General features: G+C 35.6%; 1 protein-coding gene across 4 annotated transcripts in view; it reads left to right on the forward strand.

Annotated features, from left to right (window-relative positions):
• LOC307184710 (ankyrin repeat and KH domain-containing protein 1) overlaps positions 1–27,290 on the forward strand; it is a gene marked incomplete at its 3' end in the record, with an annotated part of 117,498 nt that overhangs the window by 66,614 nt on the left and 23,594 nt on the right. For all 4 annotated transcript variants that reach the window (XM_079918389.1, XM_079918390.1, XM_079918391.1 and 1 more), the window contains 12 exons: positions 1,548–1,635; positions 4,296–4,423; positions 4,632–4,775; positions 6,371–6,473; positions 15,053–15,811; positions 22,067–22,212; positions 22,456–22,567; positions 23,051–23,196; positions 23,689–23,831; positions 24,273–24,486; positions 26,190–26,365; positions 26,584–26,746. In XM_079918389.1, coding sequence (XP_079774515.1) covers positions 1,548–1,635; positions 4,296–4,423; positions 4,632–4,775; positions 6,371–6,473; positions 15,053–15,811; positions 22,067–22,212; positions 22,456–22,567; positions 23,051–23,196; positions 23,689–23,831; positions 24,273–24,486; positions 26,190–26,365; positions 26,584–26,746 — 2,322 coding nt within the window. The remainder of the gene's footprint in view (positions 1–1,547; positions 1,636–4,295; positions 4,424–4,631; positions 4,776–6,370; positions 6,474–15,052; positions 15,812–22,066; positions 22,213–22,455; positions 22,568–23,050; positions 23,197–23,688; positions 23,832–24,272; positions 24,487–26,189; positions 26,366–26,583; positions 26,747–27,290) is intronic.

The raw sequence follows: 27,290 nt of genomic DNA on the forward strand, positions 1-27,290 counted from the left end.
TGTTACCCAAATAGTTAACACAAACTAATATGTGATTGGAACTTATGAAAGAGCAGTTCGTAGAACTGTAAGTCAGTAGTAGGAAAAGTGATCTAGTCAAGAAGGTTCAGGAAAGTCTTCCTTGAGCAAATAACACTTAACTTGAGACAGTCAAGGATGAAAAGGAGCTAACAAAGAAGTGTTACAGGGAAGAGAGAGCAGCTTAAGCACAAAGGTCCTGAGACAGGAGGGGAAATAGCAGTTGCTAAAGGAGCAGTTTCTTTCCAGTGAGTAGCTGATACAACAACTCCAGCATGTAGTGTGTTGACACAACTTTCTAGGTCTTTCTGAGTAAGCTCTTCATGATGTGTATTCCGTTTTGTTTGAAGTAAATTGCCAGAATATTAGATTTACCTACATTTGAATATAAGTTCAAAATTCATTCTAAAGCCAAATTTTGTTGGCATTATCTATAGTTATTCATCCTCCATACCTTAGAGTTAATAAAGATTGTTGTCTAATCAATATGCATAACAAAAATCAAAACATAAACTAGGAGGTTGAGAATTCTACACTATCAAGATAAAAGAAAAAAACTTCTTTTAGAGTGGAATTCCTGTCACTGCAGTCCAGTTTAAAGTTTCCATTGGGTTGACAATCTATTCTTATTGTTAGTTTGCCAAAGTTGTAGTGAGATATAGTTATGTAAGAAGAAATCACCGTTCTTTATCAAGTTTTTCTTAGTAACAAAAGAGGACAAGAACAACAGAAATTAATGTTTGCATACATAGTGAAAGAGGGGATAGTTGAGAGAACTTTTTGTAAAAGCTATGTGTCAGCTACATTTTAATACTTAGATGAATGTAGTAAGAGTTCACTGTACTCCCAACAGGCAGTACTACTTACCATACAAGCAAGCTTTTTTTAGTGGCATTTGATATTAGGATGCTTGAGAAGCTGTTTTCTCATTCATTCCTCTTGCGGACAAACTTGCTAGGAAGAATAACAATCTTCCTACTATTGTAAGACTGCTTCTTTTGTCTTTGACTATTCAAGCATTTAATTTCTACTCTAAAAAATAATCAGCTCATTTGTATGTTTTTCTTTTTCCTTTTCCCTTTACTCCTGAAATACCATAGTGTTTTTCTTCAGAGATTGGTTTCTCTCCTTTGATAGATCTCTTATTGGCTTCTGATATGATGAGATCCTCAAAATCACCTCACAAAATTAAGGTTCCTTTTTCATAGTTCAGATGAATAGTTAGGGAAATATCTTTTTAACCTTAGTATTAGAAAAATGCAGTTACTTCTCTTTGGGGATCAAACTAAACATAAGTCTTATCCTTAATGTTTATTGTTTGGTATGTAAAACTGAACGTGCTCTTAGAAAGTTACACCATCTAATGTGGACTGAAATTCTGTATTTTGGAGGAATTGAGGTAGGTAACATAAGTGACTGCATTGAGTAAGTATTAAATCTTCATTATTTCTTATGTCGTTGATACTAAGTGTTAAAAATAGATGGTTAATGAATTGGCACTGATGGATTATTTTATGTTTCTTTACTAGGAACATGAATCTGAAGGTGGAAGAACCCCTTTGATGAAAGCTGCGAGAGCTGGCCATTTGTGCACCGTGCAGTTTCTTATTAGCAAAGGTAAAGAAAGTACAAGTCTGCATTTCCAAGAAAGTACAACTTCTGAAAAAAGTTCCTAAACTGTTGCAATTTCTGTTAAAGCTACTTTACCTATAGTATAAGTATTATATTCCAGTCTTTTGTTGCTGTATTTTATTAGGAAGCAGAGTTCATAAGGTGCTTTGCTGGGATCTTTATTAGTTTGTTTTTTTTTTTTTTGGCTGCGTTGGGTCTTAGTTGCGGCACACGGGATCTTTCGTTGCCGCGTGTGGGTTTTTTTTTCTCTCTCTCTAGTTGTGGCGCGAAGGCTCCAGGGCACGTGGGCTTTGTAGTTTGCGGCGCGTGGGCTCTAGTTGAGGCTCGCGAGCTCAGTAGTTGTGGCACAGGGGCCTAGTTGCCCCGTGGCATGGGGGATCCCAACTCCCTGAGCAGGGATCAAACCCGCGTCCCCTGCATTGGAAGGCGGATTCTTAACCACTGGACCACCAGGGAAGTCCTGTTTATTAGTTTTGAGTTTGAAGTTTTCATCAACCAAAGAGTATATGGTTACTCCCCAAAGTTGGAAATGTCAAAGGTAAAGTGTCCAGCTATATTTAGTAGATGCGGTATCGTTCAGCACTTAAGGCAGTTCTGCCGGAAATGGGGAAGGGTGGAGGAGAGAAAGTCTGCTACTGTTGTTTATGGTACAGTTAAATCAACCAAGTACACAAGGGTGTTATTTATTATTTTTATATTCCTCTAGAGATTCTACTATTAGAATATATTTAGGCAAAGAAGTTCAAATGATGGATAAGAGGTAGTTCAAGACTATTTACTATAGAAAAGTGAAATGCTGCTGAACTCAGTTTATGTTGAACCATATAAAATTGTCATTGTATATGTCAAAGATGGTAATAGCAGCAATTTCTTTTGGTTCAGCCTAACTCTGTGTAGTGTTCGAGGTACTCTGGCATCTGATAAAAAAAATCTTAGGTTAGGATGTTAAACTGTAAGGAAGGTCCACTCAAGTGTTGTCACATTATTCAAATAAACATTTTATATCTATTGTATATTCCAATAGAATTCTGGCATTTTGTACCATTAAGGATGCAGTGTAATATTTTATCATTTTAAATATACTTGCTTTCTTCTTTAATTGGATAAAATTAGGCCTATTTTCTTCACATCACATTTTGCTACCAAGTAAGGCATATCTTACATAATGTCATAACTTAGTCTGTAAAAGCTATTTACTTCAACCATGCAGAAGTAATAAACAGATGGATAACCTTTAGAGTTCTCTCATGCTCCTTTCCTAATCATACCATCAACTACCCTGCTAAGCATATAATCAGGCTTGTCAAGAATAAGAACACATTGATTATAGCCTTTCTAGTGCTTTCTAAGTGCTAAACAATCCCAACTAAATTTATTATTAACAACTTTAAAAATAATCTTATGTTGGTAATGTAAGGATGTTTATTGGTGTGCCTTGTCTTTCCCAAAGGTACTTTAATACAAGTTAGGATTAGGTTCAGCTGGGTCTTTTTGAAAATTAAATAAATAGTAGTTTCCCCTAGGTTTATTTTTCCCTTCATAAAATAAGTCGAATTAAGGAAGACGGAAGAATGAATGTTGCTGTAGTCCTTTTGTTTTTTTTTTTTGGTTTCACTACGTCTTAGTTGCGGCAGGCGAGCTCCTTAGTTGCAGCTCACCAGCTCCTTAGTTGTGGCATGCGAACTCTTAGTTGCATCGTGCGTGTGGGATCTAGTTCCCTGACCAGGGGTCAAACCCAGGCCCCCTGCATTGGGAGCATGGAGTCTTATCCATTGCACCACCAGGGAAGTCCCCGTTGCTATAGTCTTAACCATCTAGTTGAGTCCTTTTGGGATTGTAAAAGGTAGTTGAACTAAAAATGAGAGGTCTTTTTTTCCGTGAATCAAAATTAATTTACCAAAAAAAGAGGCTAAGAAAAGATTTTGCATTTAGACTTCTTTTTGGTCATATTGTACAAAGCTATTGAACAACTTACTAAAAGCCTTTCTGATAACGTATTTGGATAATCTTTTGTCTTCTCTTCATATCCAGGTCTCTCTGACCCTTAAAATATACAATAGGAAGAATTATATTTCTCGTAAATATTGTTTAAAAAAATCTGTTTTCTCTGCTTTGAGACCTGGCTATACTGCCACATTTTAGAAGTAGATCAAAAATGTCATTGTCTTTACATACAGTGGTATTATTTGGTGCTCACATTAACCTGTATATATTTATTAATCTAGATTTTTCATTTTAGAAGTGATATTGAATGAATGAACTACAACTATGCACAGCAATGTGGATGAATCTCAAAAATATTATATTGAGCGAAAGAAGCCAGGCACAAAAGAGTACACTGTATGATTTCATTCATATAAAGTTCAAAAACTAAAACCAGTTTGGAAGTCAGGATAGTAGTTACCATTGGAGGGCGGGGTAGTGACTGAAAAGGTGCACAAAGTGGGGCTTCTGGTATGTGGATAATGTTCTGTCTCTTGATCTGGGTGCTGGTCACACAAGTGTGTTCACTTTGTGAAAAATTTTCAAACTATACACTTATGATTTGTGCACTTTTTTGTATCTATGTTGTACTTCAAAAAAGTTTTTAAAATCATATTGTCTGAACTGGCTTTGCTAAGATTGCTGTTTATTTTTCTTTGAAGGTGCCAATGTGAATAGGGCTACAGCCAATAACGATCATACAGTAGTGTCGTTGGCATGTGCAGGAGGTCACCTGGCAGTTGTGGAGCTACTCTTGGCTCATGGGGCTGACCCTACTCATCGTCTCAAGGTATTCTACTTCAAAATAAGTAAATAATATATACGTCATTATTAAAATATATTTCAAATATTTTAGTGCTTAATATTTATTATTAATATTCATTACTGTTTAAATGAGTTTTGATTTTATATGAGCTGCTAAGAAACTAAATGTGTTTAGTAATCAGATTATAGAAAGAAATTAATAAATAATTAATTATGGTGTCAATTTTTCTCAGGATGGCTCAACAATGCTCATTGAAGCTGCAAAAGGTGGCCATACTAATGTTGTTTCTTATCTATTGGATTATCCAAACAATGTTCTGTCAGTTCCTACCACAGATGTGTCTCAGCTTACCCCACCTTGTCAAGATCAATCTCAGGTAATGTAAAACAGAGCTTATTTGTAAATATAAATATTCTTCAAATTGGGAGTTTTCGTTTAAAATTAGCCTTTAGTAAAATGGGCTTATTTCTCTCTCTCTTTTTTTTTTTAATAAATTTATTTATTTATTTACGGCTACGTTGGGTCTCTGTTGCTGCACCCGGGCTTTCTCTAGTTGCCGCGAGTGGGGGCTACTCTTCGTTGCCGTGTGCAGGCTTCTCATTGCGGTGTGCGGGCTTCTCATTGCAGTGGCTTCTCTCGTTGCGGAGCACAGGCTCTAGGCACGCGGGCTTCAGTAGTTGTGGCTCGCGGGCTCTAGAGCACAGGCCCAGTAGCTGTGGCGCACGGGCTCAGTTGCTCTGTGGCATGTGGGATCTTCCCGGACCAGTGCTCGAACCTGTGTCCCCTGCATTGGCAGGCGGATTTTTAACTACTGTGCCACCAGGGAAGTCCAGCTTATTTCTCTTTTAAATTTGAATAAACCTGGTCCTAAATTCTTTAAGATTTTCTTCAAAAGTACATGGAAATTTTTTTCATTGTCTTATTTACTGAAAATAGTGTTTAAAAAGAAACACAGGGCTTCCCTGGTGGCACAGTGGTTGAGAGTCCGCATGCCAACGCAGGGGACACGGGTTTGTGCCCCTGTCCGGGAAGATCCCACATGCCAGGGAGCGGCTGGGCCCGTGAGCCATGGCCGCTGAGCCTGCACGTCCGGAGCCTGTGCTCCGCAAGGGGAGAGGCCACAACAGTGAGAGGCCCGTGTACCACAAAGAAAAAAAGAAACACTTAATACCAAATATAAGTATTCCAAGTTGTCCTTTTATTACAACTAGGTCTTTAAGGTTGTTTGGTTTTTTATGAATACATTAAGCATGATCTTGAACCAAGAGAATGATTTTCCCTTAATACCTCCCAAGACAATATTAATTATCCTAGAGATCGTTACTTTTGTCATCCAGGAAGGTGTGGGTAAACCAGAATATATGCACCAAAAATTCATTAAAGTAATTTTTAAACCTACCTAAAACTACGGAGAGAATATAGAGAGTATACTAAGTATACAAAGTTCAGTGAAATCTGAAATTGTTTTTTACAAAGTTATTCTGAGAACTACTGAAATACACCAATTCAGGAAATGTGTTGGATTTTTTTCTTTTGACCCATATAGAATTTGAACAAGGGTAAATTGGCCAGTTGAATATGTGACTTGTACTCCTAGCTATAACTGAAACCAGCAAGGATCTCTCCGTAACAAGAGAGTGATATTAATTCCATTTAGCTTATCATTGACTGTTTGTAGAATGCCTGAATTTGCCCAATCAGTATTCTCAGAAATTACTGCTTGGTGAATAATGCTGCTGCTGCTGCTTCTCCTTTTCGTCTCCTTTTCCTCCTCCTTCTTCTTCTTCTTCCTCCTCCCCTTCTTCTTCTTCCCCTCCACCTTCTTCTTCTTCTTTGTTTTTCTTTTAAAGAAACAAAAAAAGTTAATTTGGTGGTATATGAAGAAAATCTAAAACAGGATCTCTGTTTCATTTATGGACCTTTATTTTATTCTTTGGTCTGAGATTCTTTTTTTCTGAGTTGACTTTTTAGGTTCCACGTGTACCAATGCATACACTCGCCATGGTTGTACCTCCACAGGAACCTGACAGAACTTTACAGGAGAACTCTCCTGCTGTTTTAGGAGTACAAAAAGGTTAGTTCTTGAATTATTTCCTTAAAATGGGTATTTTATCACCTAAAGTATGAATTCATAAAGGTACTTTAATGGTACACAGTTACTGTGTATCCAGAATTGAGGTAGGTAATTCTGACAAATGCTAATCATCTTACATATTATTTAAAATAGAAAAGACACAACTACTAGGAAAAATGATTTCTTAAAATGCTAACATACTTCTAGGTGTCGTTTTCATCTGGTGTAGGCAAAAATACTTAAGCATATATGAAGTTCTTCATTATATTAAATAAAGTAGCAAATTATATTAAAGTAGCAAAAATTTATCAGGCATTCATTTTTCATTTCACAATTCTTTAGCTAAACAGTAATATGAGGAATGAAAATATGTTTGCTGTCAAGTCTTAGTAGCATTGATTCAGTTTGGTGAGTGAGAAGTTTAAGAATTATATTTAGTTTCTTTCATGTAATGCTGAATATATGGCTTAACATCTGTCAATATGTGAACACGGACAAATAACTATAAAAAAGTATATGAATAATATCCAAGTGAATATCAAGGTGTCCTTATTTAAAGGACTCAAGTTTATGAGCTCTGTTATTTTTCTGCTGTATTTTCATTTGTAGATATAAAGTACCTTCACTTGGTAATAATGTATGTGGTTGTCCTACCTGAGTTCTCTGAAATAAAGAAAATAGGTAATATGTAAAGCATTAAAAACTATTATATGTAAAACAAATGTATAAGCGTATTTCATTCATTATATGACAACGAAGTTCTAGATTTTTGAAATCACAGTGAAGTGTATAAGTATGTATTTGTATCTTTAACACAGCTTTAAGTGAAGTTGGTAAGGAGTGACTATACAGCAGCAAACAGAATCTTCTTTCAAATTAATGTCAATTTTAGTAATTTTAGAGTATTGTGGGCCTTCACCAAGGATTACTTCATTTCTGAACTATTAATTTCAGAGATAAAATACCTGTAGTCTCTCTGACTTAAGCTAATTCTAGCAGTTTTCCATTGGACACCTAGCTATTCAAACTTCAGAAAATGAAGACTGTTCTTTTTAGTCTTAAATAAAAAACAAATTAAGCATGTACTTGTTAAGGAATCTGAGTATCCTAACTGGCTAACAGCCTTTAGTAAAATATTTAAACCTAAATGCCTCTGTTTTTGTTGCTCTTTGTTTGGCTATATCCTATAGAGGACTGTAGTAACTTTGGCTAGGGAAATTCAGTACTAAATAAGAAATCATTTAAAAAATACTTATTAACACAGAGCCACAAAATAACCAAGAAATAAGCTAGGAAGGACACAGAGTATGTGCAGAAAGGAAGTAAAACATTTTAAATTTAGATTTAATATGTAAGTCAACTGAAACGTTTGGGTAGTGACTTTTTAAGTTGATACTCAAGTGAGTAATCATATTTTTGCTTACTGAAATACCTTCTTATACTGAGTAGCTACTTATTTTCTTCACTTTGATGTTTTTTGTTTTTTTATAAATTTATTTGTTTATTTTTGGCTGCGTTGGGTCTTTGTTGCTGCGTGTAGGCTTTCTCTAGTTGCAGCGAGTGGGGGCCGCTCCTTGCTGTGGTGCGCGGGCCTCTCATTGTGGCAGCCTCTCCCATTGCAGAGCACGGGCTCTAGGCCCATGGGCTTCAGTAGTTGTGGCACGCAGGCTCAGTAGTTGTGGTGCACGGGCCCAGTTGCTCTGCAGCATGTGGGATCCTCCTGGAACAGGGCTTGAACCTGTGTCCCCTGCACTGGCAGGTGGACTCCTAACCACTGCACCACCAGGGAAGTCCCTGATGTTTTATTACTTACTGAATAGTGTCAGAATGAACTAACCTTTTAAGGAATCTTTCATTTTACTAAATTATTAGGGAAGGAAAAAATTAACACTTGTATCTAGACACTTGGCACTTGCTGTTGCCAGATGCCAAGTGGTGTTGCCAACCCAACATTTATTTATGTGGGAGCAAGCTGTGATAATGCATTGCGTTAAGATTTCATGTTAGTATTGATATAAATCGTGTGCGTAATAGAATATCACTGTAAATTAGGAAAAATCAATTGATGATGTAAAAGTACACATTGAATCACCTGGGTAGATAGAAAGATCTATCTTAAATTATTAAATATATATTATTTTCTCCTTAAAGTGGCTTTTTCTTAAAATTTCTCATTTATGTAGCTAGAGAAGTTTCTTTGAGTGATGAAATTGCTGTTTGACCGTTTTGCTTTTTTTTTTTCTAAGTTCATAGATTATACCTGCATTGCATATGTGGCTAGGGATGGAGGAAGGATTCTTACTCTCTAGGACTCTCTTTCTATTCTAGCAATCATCTTTTCAAGTTTATAACATTTTACTCCTATCTGAAGTCTTTATTCATATCTGCATCCTTTTAAAATATATTCATGCCCATAAATCTTACCCAGGTGTTTCTTATATATCCTACTATAACATTCTTTTCTTTCATGTGCACCATTCATCCAGGCTTCTTCCATCTTGACTCATATTCTCCTGATTTAGGCAACTAATCTCACTTATCCATTGTTAGTTTTCAAGGATTTGAGATCCTAGCTGGCATCTGACAGAGGCCTCAGAATCACCTTTATAAACAAAATGTGAAACTAGGTAAGAGTGATATGCTCAGTTTTCTAGCATTGTTTAGCTTTATCATCTATAGTTATGAATATTCACCTGGGAAAGGATACATAAGTAATATCAAACCTTTGTCTTTCCAAATTTAATATTGTAAATAAATTTGTTGATTGAAGCCACTTGTTGCATCTCATTCATTTGTAGTAACTGATTCTACAGAGATCCTAAAATAGGATTCTGATTATTCTTTGTAGTTGTATAGCTTAGAACTAACTAATCCGTTGCAAAGCATTAAAATGATGTCGAGATAAACAATACACATCTTTTGTGTGCACCTCAAGGCCCTCTTGAGGAGTCATTTCTCTGAACTCCTGTAGCACTTTGTTGGATCTTCCTTCTGGCTCTGGTCACTCCTGCACCTTCTTCACCTCCCCTTTGGACTTCAAGTGTGGAAGGTTGAGTTAATCATACTTAATTCCTGGACTTTGTCATCATGGCTCTGCTCTTGTTTTACTTTGTTCCTTTTTATCCCTTTTTCCATGCCCATACTTGCCCTTAGGCAGTCATTCTAATGTGTTTGATTTGCAGATTCTTTTGCTCTTACAAGTTCTTATAAAATGTTTACTACTTTATATATTTTTAAATTTACATAAATGGTATTATGCTATAGATCCTGTTTTGTGTTTTACTTTTTTCACCAGCACTGTTTTTAAGATCTATCCATATGTCTACCTCTAGATTGTTTCTGCCTGCAGCATACATAGTGTTTCATCCTGTATATCCTCTATTTTTTACTTGTCCTTTCTCTCAGTGATGGGTACCCAGATTGTCTCTCATTCCCCACCACCACAGACAATGCTGTGGTGAAAATTCTGGTACAGTCTCCTTATGGCTCTGTATGAGAATTTCTCTGGGATAAACTCAGGAGCAGAATTACCTGTCATAGGAATGCATAATGTTTATCTGACAAAGTACTGTGAATACACTCTTTAGAATGCTACAGCAGTTTACGCTCCCAGCAGCAATGTGTAAGGGTTACTATATTATACGCCCCCATCCCATTTCCATATCTGCCAATGCTTGGCTTTATCCTTTTATTTGGATTTGTACATTTTTATCTCCCCTTTTAGACTGTAAGCTCCTCGAGGGCAGGGTTTAGGTTGCTCGTCTTTGTATGGTCCACTATGCCTTGCTTGTACTAGACGTTAAATATTTGTTGAATAAATTAATAAATGCCAGGCTAAGAATATAGATTATTCTGAAGGCAAAAGAAAATTAAGAATTTTTTTTAATGTTGGTGCAGTTCTTTTTTTTTTTTTTAATTTATTAATTTATTTATTTGTTTTTGACTGTGTTGGGTCTTTGTTTCTGTGTGATGGCTTTCTCTAGTTGCGGCAAGCAGGGGCCACTCTTCATTGTGGTGCGCGGGCCTCTCACTGTCGCGTCCTCTTGTTGCGGAGCCCAGGCTCCAGACACGCAGGCTCAGTAGTTGGGGCGCACGGGCTTAGTTGCTCCGTGGCATGTGGGATCTTCCCAGACCAGGGCTCGAACCCGTGTCCCCTGCATTGGCAGGCAGATTCTCAACCACTGCGCCACCAGGGAAGCCCAAGAATTTTTAAGAAGAGCGACATTGTGATTAAAGGGGATGTTTAAGAACTTAATCAAGAAGTACTATTTTAGGGCTTCCCTGGTGGCACAGTGGTTGAGAGTCCGCCTGCCGATGCAGGGGACACGAGTTCGTGCCCCGGTCCAGGAAGATCCCACATGCCGCAGAGTGGCTAGGCCAGTGAGCCATGGCCGCTGAGCCTGCACATCCGGAGCCTGTGCTCCGCAACGGGAGAGGCCACAACAGTGAGAGGCCCGCGTACTGCAAAAAAAAAAAAAAGGAAGTACTGTTTTAGACTGCTGAGGAACAGATTGAAAACAGAACTATAAATGTAAAGTAAGCATTAGGTTAACATGATGCTTTATATCCCAGAGTTGTTTATTGGAGTAGGTAACATGAAAAGTTCTCATTTTAATATCAAATCATTAAAATTGTATAGAAAAATTATATGTACAGTGAATGAGGTTGAGTGTTTCTCTGGAAATTTTACTACTAATATTCTCTAGTTTAGTAGATTTCCATTAGTAATCATGCTTATGTGGATTTATATATGTCCAAATTTAATAATGTCTTTTAACATATAACTGCTTATGTCCATCTCATTTCCTCACTGCCCATAAAAAAATAAAGGCCATGTTCTAAGCTGTCTCTATATCGTGGTTTCCTGTTGCAAACTTTTTTAATTATTGGAGGAAAAGTGAAAATTGAGGAAGTAGGGTAGTAACCAAACCAAAGAGATAAGATAGTAACTTTACCTGTGTTCCTAAATATTAATTTATGATATCACTCAATGCTACCAATGAGTAGACAATGAATAGATTTATATATTTCTATCTGACAGTGGGCGATGTCTGAGGAAGATGGAACTGTTTTATATTCTGGTGTCTTATACTACTACCTTCCTAGAGACTGAAAATTTTGTTGCTAAAAGGACACTTGTTAACATTCTCTACTTTTCCCCAAAATGAAGTTGTTTCTTCAGCTTCTAGGAATAATTAGGTGACATTTGTTTTTTACCAACATGGCTTAGCCGTGATGTTGTAGCTTGTATTAGTGCTTTGATGTGTATCTAGGCAATCCCACTAACTCCATGGTTACAGATACTCAGTCATTGTCTATTTGGGGAAGAACTGCTTTTTGTGCATTACTTTCACCATCCTCTGTTCTTCCTGCTACATATATTTTGGGCTTTTTGTCTCTATGTTCAGTTAAATAAGTTACTCTTTGTAATCTTGTGCTCTAAGCTTTTTGTATTTTATTTCTTAACAAGATACAGCCATTTCTCTCTGTTACTATCCTCAAAATTCTAGCCTTATTTTGGATTATCTTACTATGATAAGATTTTAAATCTGTGAATGTCCAATGTTGTCATAATTAATTACCAGTCTGATTAGTGTTGAACTCTTACCTAATTTTCTTAATCTTAAATACAAATTACAAAACACAAATTACAAAATACAAAAACTATACAAGGGTGTTTTAAAATAATGTTGGAGGAGCATTCAGAACTTCTTTGCGGAACTTCTGAATTTACTCTGCTGATGTCATCGAATTTGTTACACAACTGAAAATTTCCTTGCTGGGCTCGCAGATTTATACATTGCTATTTGTGGCAGTTAAACTCCCTTTTCCTACCAAGATTGTCATTAGGTACTTTGAACAAGTAAAGCAAACTATTATTTCCTATATGATCTTGTGGAAATAGTTATAAAATTATCTCACAAACTAATGGCTTTTGCTCTGAAAGGATAAAGTCTGTTCCCACTACTTTGCTCAGATAGAAGTATAAAATTGAATATGGACAATACATTTTGCTGAATTTTGCCTTTAAAAAATAACTAATCATTGCAGCTCTATTTACAATAGCCAGGACATGGAAGCAACCTAAGTGTCCATCATCGGATGAATGGATAAAGATGCGGCACATATATACAATGGAATATTACTCAGCCATAAAAAGAAGTGAAATTGAGATATTTGTAGTGAGGTGGATGGACCTAGAGTCTGTCAAACAGAGTGAAGTAAGTCAGAAAGAGAAAAACAAATACCGTATGCTAACACATATATATGGAATCTAAGGAGAAAAAAAAAAAAGGTCATGAAGAACCTAGGGGTAAGACGGGAATAAAGACACAGACCTACTAGAGAATGGACTTGAGGATATGGGGCTGGGGAAGGGTAAGCTGTGACAAAGTGAGAGAGTGGCATGGACATATATACACTACCAAACGTAAAATAGATAGCTAGTGGGAGGCAGCTGCATAGCACAGGGAGATCAGCTCGGTGGTTTGTGACCACCTAGAGGGGTGGGATAGGGAGGGTGGGAGAGAGGGAGACGCAAGAGGGAAGAGATATGGGAACATATGTATATGTATGGCTGATTCACTTTGTTGTAAAGCAGAAACTGACACACCATTGTAAAGCAATTATACTCCAATAAAGATGTTAAAAAATAAATAAAACAAAACATTCGTTAGTATTAAAAATAATAATAGTAACTAAGTCTTTAATTGCAGTGATTTTGGAACTGTGGTTGTCTGACCTTGTTAAAGACAGTATCTCAGGGAAAACCTGTAAGACTTTTTTTGATAATAACATGTTGCAAATATTTGAGCTACCTGCAGTTTTGAGTTCTCCTATTCTAGCAAAAGAAGCAGTGAAATCTCTTATTTTTTTGTCCAGTAGTTTTGTCACCCTCTTGCAGTTCTGAGCATTTAAACATCTAATGGATTATTTTTTTCCTTTGAACCTAAGAATCATTTTGAATGCATTGGATGAGCTTATTTTTAAATCTGAAGTTACATATGTTATTCATATATATTGACTACAGTCCTTAAGAATAGACAACTGTTTTTTACCCAGGTTTTTTTTTTTTTTTTTTTTTTTTTGCGGTACGCGGGCCTCTCACTGCTGTGGCCTCTCCCGTTCTGGAGCACAGGCTCCGGACGCACAGGCTCCGCGGCATGTAGGATCCTCCCGGACCAGGGCACGAACCCACGTCCCCTCCATCGGCAGGTGGACTCTCAACCACTGCGCCACCAGGGAAGCCCCCCAGTTGTTTTTAAATAGCTTTGTTGTTGTTTAGTTTACACACCATAAAAGTTCACTCATTTTAAATGTACAATACAATGACTTTTAGAAAATTTACATAATTGCATAACCATCACCTCCATCAAGTTTTGGATCCATCACTCCAAAAAAATCTCTCATGCCTGTTTGTGATCAATCCTCATTCTTACCACTATAATCCAGGCAACCAGTATTTTCCTTTCTGTCTCTATAGATTTGCCTTTTCTCTGTAGATCTGTTATAAATGGAATTGTACAATATGTGGTCTTTTGTGTCTGGTTTCTTTCACTTAGCATAATGTTTTCAAGGTTCATCCACGTTGTAGGCTATATCAGTAGTTCCTTTTTATTGCTGAATAGTCTCAGTTCTTCCTAAACAAGATTAAGCCTTGAATTTGCCTCTAAGTAGTTATTATATGTTTCCTCCACTTTATGCCCAGATGTTAAGATTGTTAATATTGATAATTATTTTGCCATGAGGGGAGTAAATTAATTTAAGTGTGATCGAAAACCTTAAATTAATATACAGTTACTTCATTTTTAACATACACTGTCAATATGAGTAATCCTATATGGGAAGTCTGATTTTCTCCTAGGTATTATTCATTGTTTCTCTCATAGACTTTTTCGTGAAGAGTTTATAACTCAGAATAATTGTCCTTTGTGATATAAGTTTAATACAGTGTTCAGGTACAGAAGTGTTTAAGACTTAATTAATGAAAAATTTTAGAAGGTTATATCTTAAAAATTGATTTCAAATTATATTTTAATATAATAAAGAAACATTTTGGCAGTTTGAAAGACACTTTTCCCTACTTTGATCTACAAGTTACAGTTTCTTGCAGTAACCTGTACTAATATTGTAAAAAGAACAATTGGGCAGTCAAGCCAATATTAATGATACCCTCAACATTATTTTGATACTGCTTTAGATTTGATGTTCTTTAAAAAGTCCAATTAAATAAGCAGAATTTTGAGGTTCTTTCCTCTTTGATTTCCTTTTCTCCCTAATCCTGTGTTTTCCAAAATCATCCAATCCTATAAATATTAGATTTTTTTAATTGAAAAAGTCACATTTTTTGAATTGGCAACATCCCTGTTTGTGCTATGTAAAATAGATGAGTCTGGTCTTTAATCTACCTACAACTGGTATGAATCTGAACATTCATTCTATAGCATTAGTTATATGGGTTTTGGGAGGGAAGTATGTGGTGGGGGGCGGAGGGAGGGCTGGGATTTTTTTTTTTTTTTTTTTTTTTTTTTTTTTTTTTTTTAGCATGGCACATTTTCAAACATTTTTCATGTGCTTAGGTACATCCAAGCAGAAGTCCAGTTCCCTGCAGGTAGCAGATCAGGACGTACTGCCACCTTTTCACCCATACCAGCCTTTGGAGTGCATAGTAGAGGAGACTGAAGGAAAACTCAATGAACTGGGACAAAGAATTAGTGCTATTGAAAAAGCACAGCTTAAATCATTGGAGTTAATTCAAGGTGAACCTCTGAACAAAGATAAGATAGAAGAACTTAAAAAGAACAGAGAAGAGCAAGTCCAGAAGAAGAAGAAAATACTGAAAGAACTGCAGAAAGTGGAAAGGCAGTTGCAGATGAAAACACAGCAGCAATTTACCAAAGAATACTTGGAAACCAAAGGTCAGAAAGACACAGTATCTCCACACCAGCAGTGCTCTCATAGAGGAGTCTTCCCAGAAGGGGAAGGAGATGGTAGTCTCCCAGAGGATCACTTTTCAGAGTTACCTCAGGTTGACACAATCTTATTTAAAGATAATGATGTTGATGATGAGCAACAGTCTCCACCATCGGCAGAACAAATTGATTTTGTCCCAGTCCAGCCTTTATCATCTCCACAGTGTAACTTTTCCAGTGAATTAGGTTCTAATGGGACAAATTCTCTTGAACTTCAGAAAGTATCAGGTAATCATCAGATTATAGGACAGCCTCAGATTGCTATTACTGGACACGATCAGGGGCTGTTAGTGCAAGAACCAGATGGACTAATGGTTGCAACTCCAGCCCAGACGCTTACCGACACTCTTGATGACCTGATAGCAGGTGGGTTAAGAAATATACCTGTAATAATTTCTCTTTAATCTTTGTGCTCATCTTCTTTACATGACTTTCCCAAAACACCAACTTGGTACTTTTCCATTTTAGAACTATCTTTATAAAATTACTCATTTCTTGAGGTGTTTTGGAAGTGAATTTAACTAAACTCAACAACACTAACACACAAAAGTGTGTTTTCCCTCTTCTTTTTTGTTATTTGCAAAAGCAAAGAAATAAAGTTGCCATGATCCTTTATTTTAGCCCTTTGGTATCAAAATCACCCTGTGTTGTATCTTGGGTAGGAGATCTCAAAATAGAATTTCTTTGTAGGCTTTAGAGATAATCATATAAGGTTAGACATTTAATTTTCCTGCTGGTGATTTTCATATTTGGAAATCAGAATTCTAAATCGCATTGCTTTTTCTTTATTTATAATTTTATTAGATCAATTTAAATATTTCTAATTAAAAGGAATGTTCAGAAAAAAACTATAGCATTCCATGTTTTTAAAATATTTGTGGTTAGAAGATCATTGTCAACTTGATAACGATTTGGAGATTGGGATTTTTGTATTAACTGTCTTGATGAAAGCACACAGAAACCACACACACACACACACACACACACACACACACACACACACACACAGCAAAGCAAAAAAGAAACCAGCCTTATAAACTTACAGTATATGTTTCTGTTTATTGTTGTGTGGAAAATTACAACTAGATATGAAATGAGGTGCACAAGTTTACTTTCCGTTTCATTGTCCTTGCAGCAGTGGGAAAACAGTGCAATTAATCATTTACCTTCCTAAAGATGGCTGGTGAATGTATCACCTCCATGAGAGCCCAGTTCAGAAATGCAGCCAGAATGGCTGTTGACAGTGGATGAAGACCAAGAACTAAGATGTAGCTGGAGTGATATTCAAAGGCAGGCCAGTCCTCTGTCTCTTGATTGCAACATTTTTTTTCTTTACTGTTGTCTGTTTCTTCTTGTCGTATTCTCCTCCCCTCCTCCCATCCCAGTTATGCTATCCCAGTTTCCTTTCTTCTTTTGTGAGCCTTTAGTCTTCCTAATCTTTACTGAATCTTTTAAAATGTGGAGTAAGATTACTTAATTCAGGAATTTTATTGGGCATGTGTATGACTTCGAGTGGTTATAGAATTATAATAGTGCCTTTGAGGCTCCTCTGATATGTAATAGGTATTGCTGTGCAGAGGAGGAATGTCTTAGTTTTCATAAAGGAAATAAAAATGCTGGGAAATGTTTTAAGGAGTTAGATTCTTTATTCTTTACTTTTGTTTTTTATATCTTCAACCCATAGCCACTTAACTCAAATTGACTTTGTGTCATTAGCATTGCAAGTTGTTATAAATTTTGAATAAACTCTTATAGTTCATTTATGGTTCTGATTTCTAATCTGGTAAAAGCAGATATTGGAGTGTGAAGTATGATTATAAATAATAATGATGAAACTGGTGACCTGAGAGTAACATTTTTAAGACTTAGGATTCTATAAATATCATTATAATGTTCCTAATTAAGTACTCAGTTTGCAGTTATGAAACCCACATTATTGATCAGTTTAGTTTGTTGGAACTTAGGACCTGTCCTTTTTTTTTTTTTTTTTTAAAGGAGAAACAGCTCTAAAGGGAACTTGTAGGTGTTAACTTTATGGTAGTATTTACTGCTGTTTCTTGTAGAGGAGGTCAAATTCTGGTTATTTCACTGAAGTATTTGTTAAATTAAAATGATCTTTTACAAAGTTCACATGAAACTTCAAAAAATTGGTTTAGAAAACATCTTTTAATTATATTTAACATTAATATGAATAAAATTTAATTTCTCTTAGACATTAATGTCTAGTGACAGTTGCCCCACCATATTGTACAATATTCTTTTATTAATATACTTTAAAGTATAAATCCGTCAATACATTAAAAATTACACATTTTTTTCTCTCTTTTTTTTTTGGCTGCTTGGCTTGTGGGATCTAGTTCCCCAACCAGGGATCAAACTCAGGTGCCCAGCAGTGACAGTGCCTAGTCCTAACCACTGAACCTCCAGGGAATTCCCTGAAAATTATCTTCATTTAAAATTTTTTTCATTTTGCTGAAGCTTACATTTTAAAATATATAGCAATAATTAGATTTTCTTTGTTCAAAATGATGACTTACCTCAAAATTTAAAACTTTATTAAGTCTAAGTTTCTCTTAATTTCTTAATTGAAGATGAAATAAATAAGAATGAATTAGGTAAATACCTAATGCTTTGATTTTATGACATGTTAATATACCAGTAGAATTATAGATCAGACCAAAGATATAATTAATTTTACCTAAATTAAATCTAGTTATCATGCCTCATAGTTAATAAAAGAGAGGAAGAGAGGATACTGTACATCTTACAATTTTACTTTAGATAATATTCATATATAATAGCAATAAGTTTCACTCTTTAAATATAAGAGTATTTTTCTTTCTTCTTTTCTTTTCTTTTATTTTTTTGCGGTACGCGAGCCTCTCACTGTTGTGGCCTCTCCCGTTACGGAGCACAGGCTCCGGACACGCAGGCTCAGTGGCCATGGCTCACGGGCCCAGCCGCTCCGTGGCATGTGGGATCTTCCCGGACCGGGGCACGAACCTGTGTCCCCTGCATCAGCAGGCGGACTCTCAACCACTGCGCCACCAGGGAAGCCCAAGAGTATTTTTCTTTATTGCTGTTCTACTCTCAAAATATTTGTCATGATAATGAGTTGGTTAGATACATAATTTATGAATGTCATAACTTGACTAGCTGACTGACAGCCATAACTATATAGTCTTAAACGTATCATACTTGATATAGTCTCAGCCAGAATATATGTATACTCTTGATTGGAAGCATGGTTGTTCAGGTTCATTTCTTCTGAAATTAAGTGTCAGGCTTTTAGAAGTTATCGTAATAGCAAATGATTCTCAGTTCAGATGTCTAGAATTAAGGTCTGAAAATAAAAAGCAATTTAAAGAAATTCAAAATAGCTTTGACCATTGAGCAGTTCTAGAAACATCTAGTAAAATTTTCAGGCTTAATATATAAAGAAGCTTGGTTAAAAAATCAACTAGTATCACTTTATTTACATTTATTGAGCGCTTACCATGCACCAAGCTCAGTGCTAAATGCTCTTATATACATTATCTCATGGGCTCTTTATAGTAATACTATAAAATAAGTCCATATCCCATCTCTGTTTTTCTGTTGAAAACTGAGGCTAATGGAAATTAAGTTGCTAGTAAGTGTTAAGATTCAAACTCAGTTCAGCCAGTTTAAGAACCTTAGAAGTAATATGCATGCATCTGATTCAACTTGAAGTTCTGAGTTTATATTAAAGATATTATTTCCTTAGACTTCTAAATTCTACTAAATAACAATTTCCCTTATTATTTTTATATTAAGATTTGATGTGCATGTAAGGTTTAATATAGTTTTGTGACTTGAGAACATTGTTACTGTTGTTGACATCTTAATAGGCTCTCTTCAAACAAATTCCAATTCCATAGTATCTTTTTTTTTTTTTTTTTTTTTTTTGCGGTACGGGGGCTTCTCACTGTTGTGGCCTCTCCCGTTGTGGGGCACAGGCTCTGGACGCACAGGCTTAGCGGCCATGGCTCACGGGCCTAGCCGCTCCGCGGTATGTGGGATCTTTCCAGACCGGGGCACGAACCCGTATCCCCTGCATCGGCAGGCGGACTCTCAACCACTGCGCCACCAGGGAAGCCCCATAGTATCTTGCTTTAAGTAATCCTGTGGTAGTCATTTTAGGCTTAAGAATAAAAAAGTAATTAGGAAATTATCTTTGAGGGAATTTACAGTAAAATATCTTTAAGTAATAATTTCTTCTAATAGATGTTAATATTTTATTTATAGATTGTTATTTATATGGAACTATTTAATAAAGTTACTATTATCTAAAACAGATTACAGTGATTTAATTTCTTAAGGCCTTGCAACATAGTTTACATATACCTAGTATCTGAGATGTTTATGTAATAAAGTTTATTACTGTCTTCCATATTGGCTACAAAACTATCTTAAATTTCATAAAGAATTAAGTAAAATACTGCACTTATTTAGTTCTTCTATCACCCCATTTTAGGATAGTGCATAAATTTAATTTGAATTATGTAGTGACTTTTGTGATAGTGATCTGTTTTGGTCATTTTCAGAGACATTTTGTTCAGAAATAGAAAACATTTTAGGATTTATGAAAAAAATTTCATAGTCCTGGTATAATTTTATCTTCATAAAACCTTTATTCCACATGTACTTTTAAAATCTTTGCTACTTTCTAGTTTTTTCTTTAGAACTTTTCATATGTAATTAATCCTATTAGAGTCACTTCTGTGGAATGTTTCTGATTGTCATTATTACAGGGAGGAAAAAATGTCTTGAGGATACTGTTGTACAAAAATGTACAATCAATGTAACAATACATATTTGGTAACAGAGCTGTTAAATGTACAAAAGTATTTTTTAAAAACCAACTGTAAAAAAGTCTTATAACATCATATTCTGGCATAGCACTCTAGTCAACTATTTTAAATTTTTTGAATATCTGTTGTTCATAATAACAAAAAGATAACATGAATAAACAAATTTAATGATAGAAAAGTAATTCTTTAGTAAGATATATGTTGATAATTATATGACTACTGTTAAAATCTTACTATTACAAAGGTGCCATATATCAATGTTTAGTGTCTTGTTTCTGGAACTGTTTCCAAACATATCAGCTGTTTTGAGGAGGCATAACAAAATACTATCTGCTTTTAATTCATTCAATGACAAAAATTTTTAAAGCTGTGTTTTCATTGTGCGTGTTCTTACAGGCAAAAGAAATATTTATAATAATCATTTTTATTTGTAACCATATAGTTAAATTATGTATATTTATGTGGTGACAGAAGCTGTAGAAATTCATATTATCAAGATGTGATTTTATATATATTTGTTACGAGCAGGGAGGGACAGCTCATGTAGAAACATATCTGAACATCTTAAAATTTGCTATTATTTAAAGCATACTATTAAATATAGTATAGTACTATAATAATAGTGTAGTACTATTAGCATACTACACTTATCTTTCATACCTGTGATCAGTATCCTTGATTGGGATCCAGTCATATCAAAATTCTAGAGAGAAAGCATTCTCCAATCTTGAAATGCTTACATTTTTCTTTAAGACCTGTGTGTTTTTGATTGACTTTTAGTGTGGGTAAGAGGAAGTTATTGCCATCATTGAAACTTTGTTGTCTTTTTCTGTATTATTAATGATTATATGTTTTTTCTGAGTTTTTTCTTTCTTCAGTGAATTGTAATGTTTTTATTTTTCAATGCAGTGATTAATAGTACTGAAAATCCTATAAAATACCTGATAATTACATATATTAGGCACTTACCAAACACTGTGTTAAATACTTTTTGCACATTTCTCATGGATAATTCACAACATCCCTCTGAGATAGGTCCTATTTCCCTCTTCATGGGGCAAACTCCATCTCATGAAAGAAAAGAAATATGCAGAGAGAGAAAGATATAATTTCATTTAATTCAGTTTCAGACATCAGATTTTGAGGTCCCAAATAAAAGTTCCAATGTTCATTTTTAAAATAGTTTGATTTTCAGACATTGATTCATTTTAGCAAATTTTCAGAGTAAATATTGAATTTTAAAAACACATACTCTCTGCTATTTATGTGAGAAATATTCTAACTTGTTCTTCCCTTTTTTCTGCTTCTTCTGCTTCTTTTTTCCTTCTTTTTTTTTTTAATGCATTGTCCTCAGGATGTTTTTATCTAATTGCCTTTTACAAACTAAGATATAAGATTCCTTTTTTTTTTATTGGAAACTATTTTCTCCCTATTGACAATATAAAAGGCTACCATTTGTTGTATATGCACTAAATATCAGGTACGATGCTCAATATTTTACTTCATTATCTCAAGGGGTTTTCCCAACAACCTTACAATGGAGGTACTGTAATTATCATCCCATTTTACACATAAGGAAATTGAGGTTCAGAGACGTTAAGTTACTTGCCCAAGATCAGAAAGTCATTGGTAGAACTGGGATTCAAACATATGTCCATCTGACTCAAGCTTGTGATTTAATTACTACATTATATTACTGCTATAGAATTTTCCGTTTTCTGTGTTTTTCTGTACACAAATGACATTACTCTTTTAAGTAGAATTCAGCAATATGAATATTGTTTTTCAGCTGTGAGTAGCAGAGTGCCCACTGGTTCAAACAGTTCCTCTCAGACGGCAGAATGTCTTACACCTGAGCCCTGTTCGCAGTCTCCAAGCAATGTGGCTTCCCAGTCTGTGCCTCCTGTGTATCCTTCAGTTGACATCGATGCACATGTGAGTAGACTGCTTTATTTATTTATTTATTTATTTATTTAGGTAATTTATTTTTTTGGCTGTGTCGGGTCTTAGTTGCAGCATACGGGGTCTTCGTTGTGGCATGCGGGATCTTTCATTGTGGCGCATGGGCTTCTCTAGTTGTGGTGCGTGGGCTCCAGAGTGCCCAGGCTCAGTAGTTGTGGCATGTGGGCTCTCTTAGTTGTGGCCCACGGACTCTTAAGGTTTTTTTCCTTTTCCTAGACTGAGAGCAACCATGACACAGCATTAACGCTAGCTTGTGCAGGTGGTCATGAAGAACTTGTATCTGTACTCATAGCGCGAGATGCTAAAATTGAACACAGAGACAAAAAAGGTAAGAAATGTTAGTGAGAAATAAAGCTGGAGAGTAATTATATCAGAAAACAATTCATTTTTTACTATCAATAAGTGGTTCCTAGACTATTCAGTGAAAGAATGGGTTTGCATATTTCAATTAAGAATATCTGGATTTGTTAATCTACAGAGCCAAATTATTCTTCAAAAATTAGACTGTAGATCATCAAGGAAGCAAGCTGTGTTTAGCTTTCTCCTTAATCTAAAAGTAGAGCATGCAGAGGTATCAAAGTTTATTATGAGTATAAACTTTAATAGTTTCGTTTGACTTAGCATTTTCTTTTTATCAGGTGTTTATGGGGTTTTGTCACTAACAAATTAGGGTTTAAAACAGTTTTATGTTAAATGATTATAAGTATCTGCCCTAAAGACCTTTTCCTACTAAAATAATAGAGAATTAAAAACAGTGCCTTAATATGTTAAAAAACACAAATTTGACCAAGATTTTTATTTTCTGATTTAGGTTTCACACCACTGATCCTGGCAGCAACAGCAGGACATGTTGGAGTTGTTGAAATCCTTTTGGATAAAGGTGGAGACATAGAAGCACAATCTGAACGAACTAAGGATACTCCGCTTTCATTGGCATGTTCTGGTGGACGTCAGGAAGTATGTTAATGTTCATTTTCTAAACACTTGTATTTTAAATATGCATATGCTTAGTAATTTAGCTACATGAATAAAACTTGCATGTGTTTTGACATGTTCTATATATTAAATTTAATGAGAATAGTAAATGCCCTTTTAAAGAATCTGTTTCTTGCCTTTCAGGCAAAATAAAAATTCTCATCATCCTTACGTTTATTGGGATTCAATAGAGCATAGTCCTAACACATGAAATGCAAATTTATCACTCAATAATTGAGGAATAGAAACAGTAACAACTTGTTATTTCAGTATGATTGGAATTTCATAGCTCTGAATTCCTTGATATGAAATTGAATTCATTTCTGTAGTGCTGATATTTGAATATTTAGGGTTTAATTAAAATGTTAGGTATTTAGACAAGGAAGTTATAAGTCCCATTTCTTTGTGCTTCCTTCATTATAAGATAGAGCCTTGGTGTAAACTAGATTTCTCTGTTCATATTTTACTTTGTAGGTAGTAGACTTGCTGCTGGCTCGGGGTGCAAATAAAGAACATAGGAATGTGTCTGATTATACACCACTGAGTCTAGCTGCATCTGGAGGATATGTGAATATCATTAAGATTCTGCTTAATGCCGGGGCAGAAATTAATTCAAGGTATCTATCACCTGTTTATTTTATTACTCATGATTAGTAAATTATTACCTTGGAATTAAGTGTTTTCCCCTAAATATTTGGACAGATACCATTTTTAATTAAGATAGTACTAAAGTTGCAAGGCCAACAGTTATTCCTATAATGTGCTTATAAGTAATCAAAGCTTATTTCAGCTAACGTTGCTGTTTTTAAAGAGGTTTCTTTTCAGAAAACACTGTTATATATAGTTGGAAATTTATGGCCTCTGCATAGGGATTATGTTTTAAATTGTGAGATTTTCCTACTTCTAATTATTAGTCTAAACAAATAAAATCTATTCATTGGAGTTAGAAATCTTTCTTCTTACTGAAGCTTTTTCATTTTTTATGTTCTCTATGCTTTTTAAGAAAACAATAGGCAACATATTATTTTAATTTTCTAAGCACATTTTCCCCCCCTTAGGACTGGGAGTAAACTAGGTATCTCTCCCCTGATGTTGGCTGCAATGAATGGACATGTTCCTGCAGTGAAACTGCTGCTTGATATGGGTTCAGACATTAATGCCCAAATAGAGACCAATCGGAACACAGCTCTCACCTTGGCCTGTTTCCAAGGACGAGCAGAAGTAGTGAGTTTGCTTCTGGACCGAAAAGCCAATGTTGAACATAGGGCAAAGGTAAGCATTTTATAACTTGTCCTCTACTTCAGATATATTTTTAATAGAAAGAGCAACTTAAATTGAATGTACTATTTTAAATTGTCATAAGTTAAAACTGATGCCCCAATGCAGGACTGGAGAATAGTGCTATACAGTGTGTCACTGGCCATTGGTCAGTGGCACACTATCACCATTCATGACTTTTATTAAAGGCAGTGAAGAAAAATAGAATCAGTACTTTTTTCCAACTTCAGCCTTGAGTGGCTTGAAGAACTCCTTTAATGAGGCATGTGCTTACCATTGGTAAAAACCCCAATCAAAAAAATTGCTGCAGGGACTTCCCCGGTGGCGCAGTGGTTAAGAATCCACCTGCCAATGCAGGGGACATGGGTTGGATCCCTGGTCCAGGAAGATCCCACATGCCGCAGAGCAACTAAGCCTGTGCACCACAACTACTGAGCCCACGCACCACAACTACCGAGGCTGTGCGCCACAACTACTGAAGCCCACGTGCCTAGAGCCTGTTCTCCGCAACAAGAGAAGCCACCACAATAAGAAGCCTGTACACCGCAACAAAGAGTAGCCCCCACTCGCCACAACTAGAGAAAGCCTGCACAGCAACAAAGACCCAATGCAGGGACTTCCCTGGTGACACAGTGGTTAAGAATCCACCTGCCAATGCAGGGAACACAGGTTCAGGCCCTGGTCTGGGAAGATCCCACATGTGCACCACACTACTGAGCCTGTGCTCTAGAGCTCACAAGCCACAACTACCGAGACTGTGTGCCACAACTACTGAAGCCCACGCGCCTAGAGTCCGTGCTCCGCAACAAGAGAAGCCACCGCGATGAGAAGCCTGCACACCACAGTAGCCCCCGCTGGCCGCAACTAGAGAAAGCCCGCGTGCAGCAACGAAGACCCAACACAGCCAAAAATAAATAAATTTGTTTAAAAAAAAAAAAAGACCCAGTGCAGCCATAAATAAATAAATAAAATCATGACTATTAAAAATAAATTGCTGCATAGATTATACAATTAAGACAACTAAAATCTAATCTGACCACGACAGATTACTTTTTGTATTACAAGTATTCAGTGTGACCCATTTATCTATTAGAAGTCCTAAAGAAAGCCATATTATTTTGGTAATGATACCAGTAGGAAAAGTCTTCTGGTGAAATGTTGGAGACTAATGAGCAAAGACACATGCATAAAATTTATAAAATGATATTTTAATCTATTTTACCCAAGTTTGAGTAGCATTTAAGGAGTTTATCCTGGGTTATTTAGCAAACTGCCTTTTTAGATAGAGTATAGTCTAAACAAGATAGAGTATATTCTAAACAAAGTTTTCCCATTGAACATTGTGCCATATTTAATTTTCTTTTTATTCGTTTTAATATTTCTGTTTGTTGTGCAGAGCAGGTATTGTCTCATGTAAAGTTATAACAGTAGAGAAGTTATGAAATTGTTTATTCTTTTAGCATGAAATTGTGTATTTTTTTAGCATATTTTTTTTTATTTTTTAGTAAGAGAAATCATTCTAGCATGTCTAACTGAACCTAACAATTTTCACTTGCTGTTTAGTAAAGCTTAAGAGTGAATATTGCTTAGCTCTCTTGTGAGAGAAAATCAGAAATAGAATACACTTATAAGTCAATTGTTTCAGTTCCTTAAAGAAATTAATATAATTTACTCACATAATTTTTTGGTTTAAACAGACTGGTCTTACCCCTTTGATGGAAGCTGCTTCTGGAGGATATGCAGAGGTTGGAAGAGTTCTCCTAGATAAAGGAGCAGATGTCAATGCCCCCCCTGTGCCTTCCTCAAGAGATACTGCTTTAACAATAGCAGCGGACAAAGGTCACTACAAATTTTGTGAGCTCCTGATTAATAGGTGGGTAAATTTTATATTTATTTATAGAATTTCTATGATCCCTTTCAATTGTCAGAGCCTTTACAGTTAATAAAATTGTTTTACTTTATTGACATTTTAAAGAACAGATTATTTGTTTGCTATTTTATAAAAGATGAAAGACAAATTAGAGAAAAATAGAAAAAGTCAGCCTCTTCTCATAGGAAACAAACTATATTAACATTATTTGATTTTTATAGGGGAGCCCATATTGATGTTCGTAACAAGAAGGGAAACACACCACTTTGGTTGGCATCCAACGGTGGTCATTTTGATGTGGTGCAATTGCTAGTGCAAGCAGGTGCTGATGTGGATGCAGCAGATAACCGGAAAATCACACCTCTTATGTCAGCATTTCGCAAGGTAACTTGATGTGGGGGAAAAAGGATAGAATTTGTTTAAAACTACTAAATTTTAAGTTGAAATCGTGAGAAAGATAAATTGGTCTTGAGGAATCGACTCTGTTTCTATATACAAACCTTTGCTGTCTTTCCACTTTCTTTGTGGCCAAATCTAAGAGCTATATGGTAGTTCCCTATAAGCAACTTGGTTGTTAAATCACTTGGTGTCTTGACTAGTTTTGTTATGTTTTTGTACATAAAACGTGAGATTTAAGGACAGATATTATATGTAGATGAATGTTTTCTCTACCTAAAGAACAAAAACAAGTGGACTCTCATAAAAATTTATTATACCTCCTGTATATATTAAGGCTTACTTATCTGCTCTATTTTACAGAGCTTTCCCATTGCAATTGTGATAACATGTAAACTACTTAATGTGGCTCACAAAGCCCTGCATGAATGGCTCATGCCAGCCTCAGACCAATCATTTCTACTCCCCTTCCCCTTTGGTCACTACACTTCAGCCACTGGCCTAGAATGCACTAAATTTTTAAATTCCTGAG

Source organism: Stenella coeruleoalba, assembly GCF_951394435.1.
Source record: "Stenella coeruleoalba genome assembly, chromosome: 3".
NCBI lineage: Eukaryota > Metazoa > Chordata > Mammalia > Artiodactyla > Delphinidae > Stenella > Stenella coeruleoalba.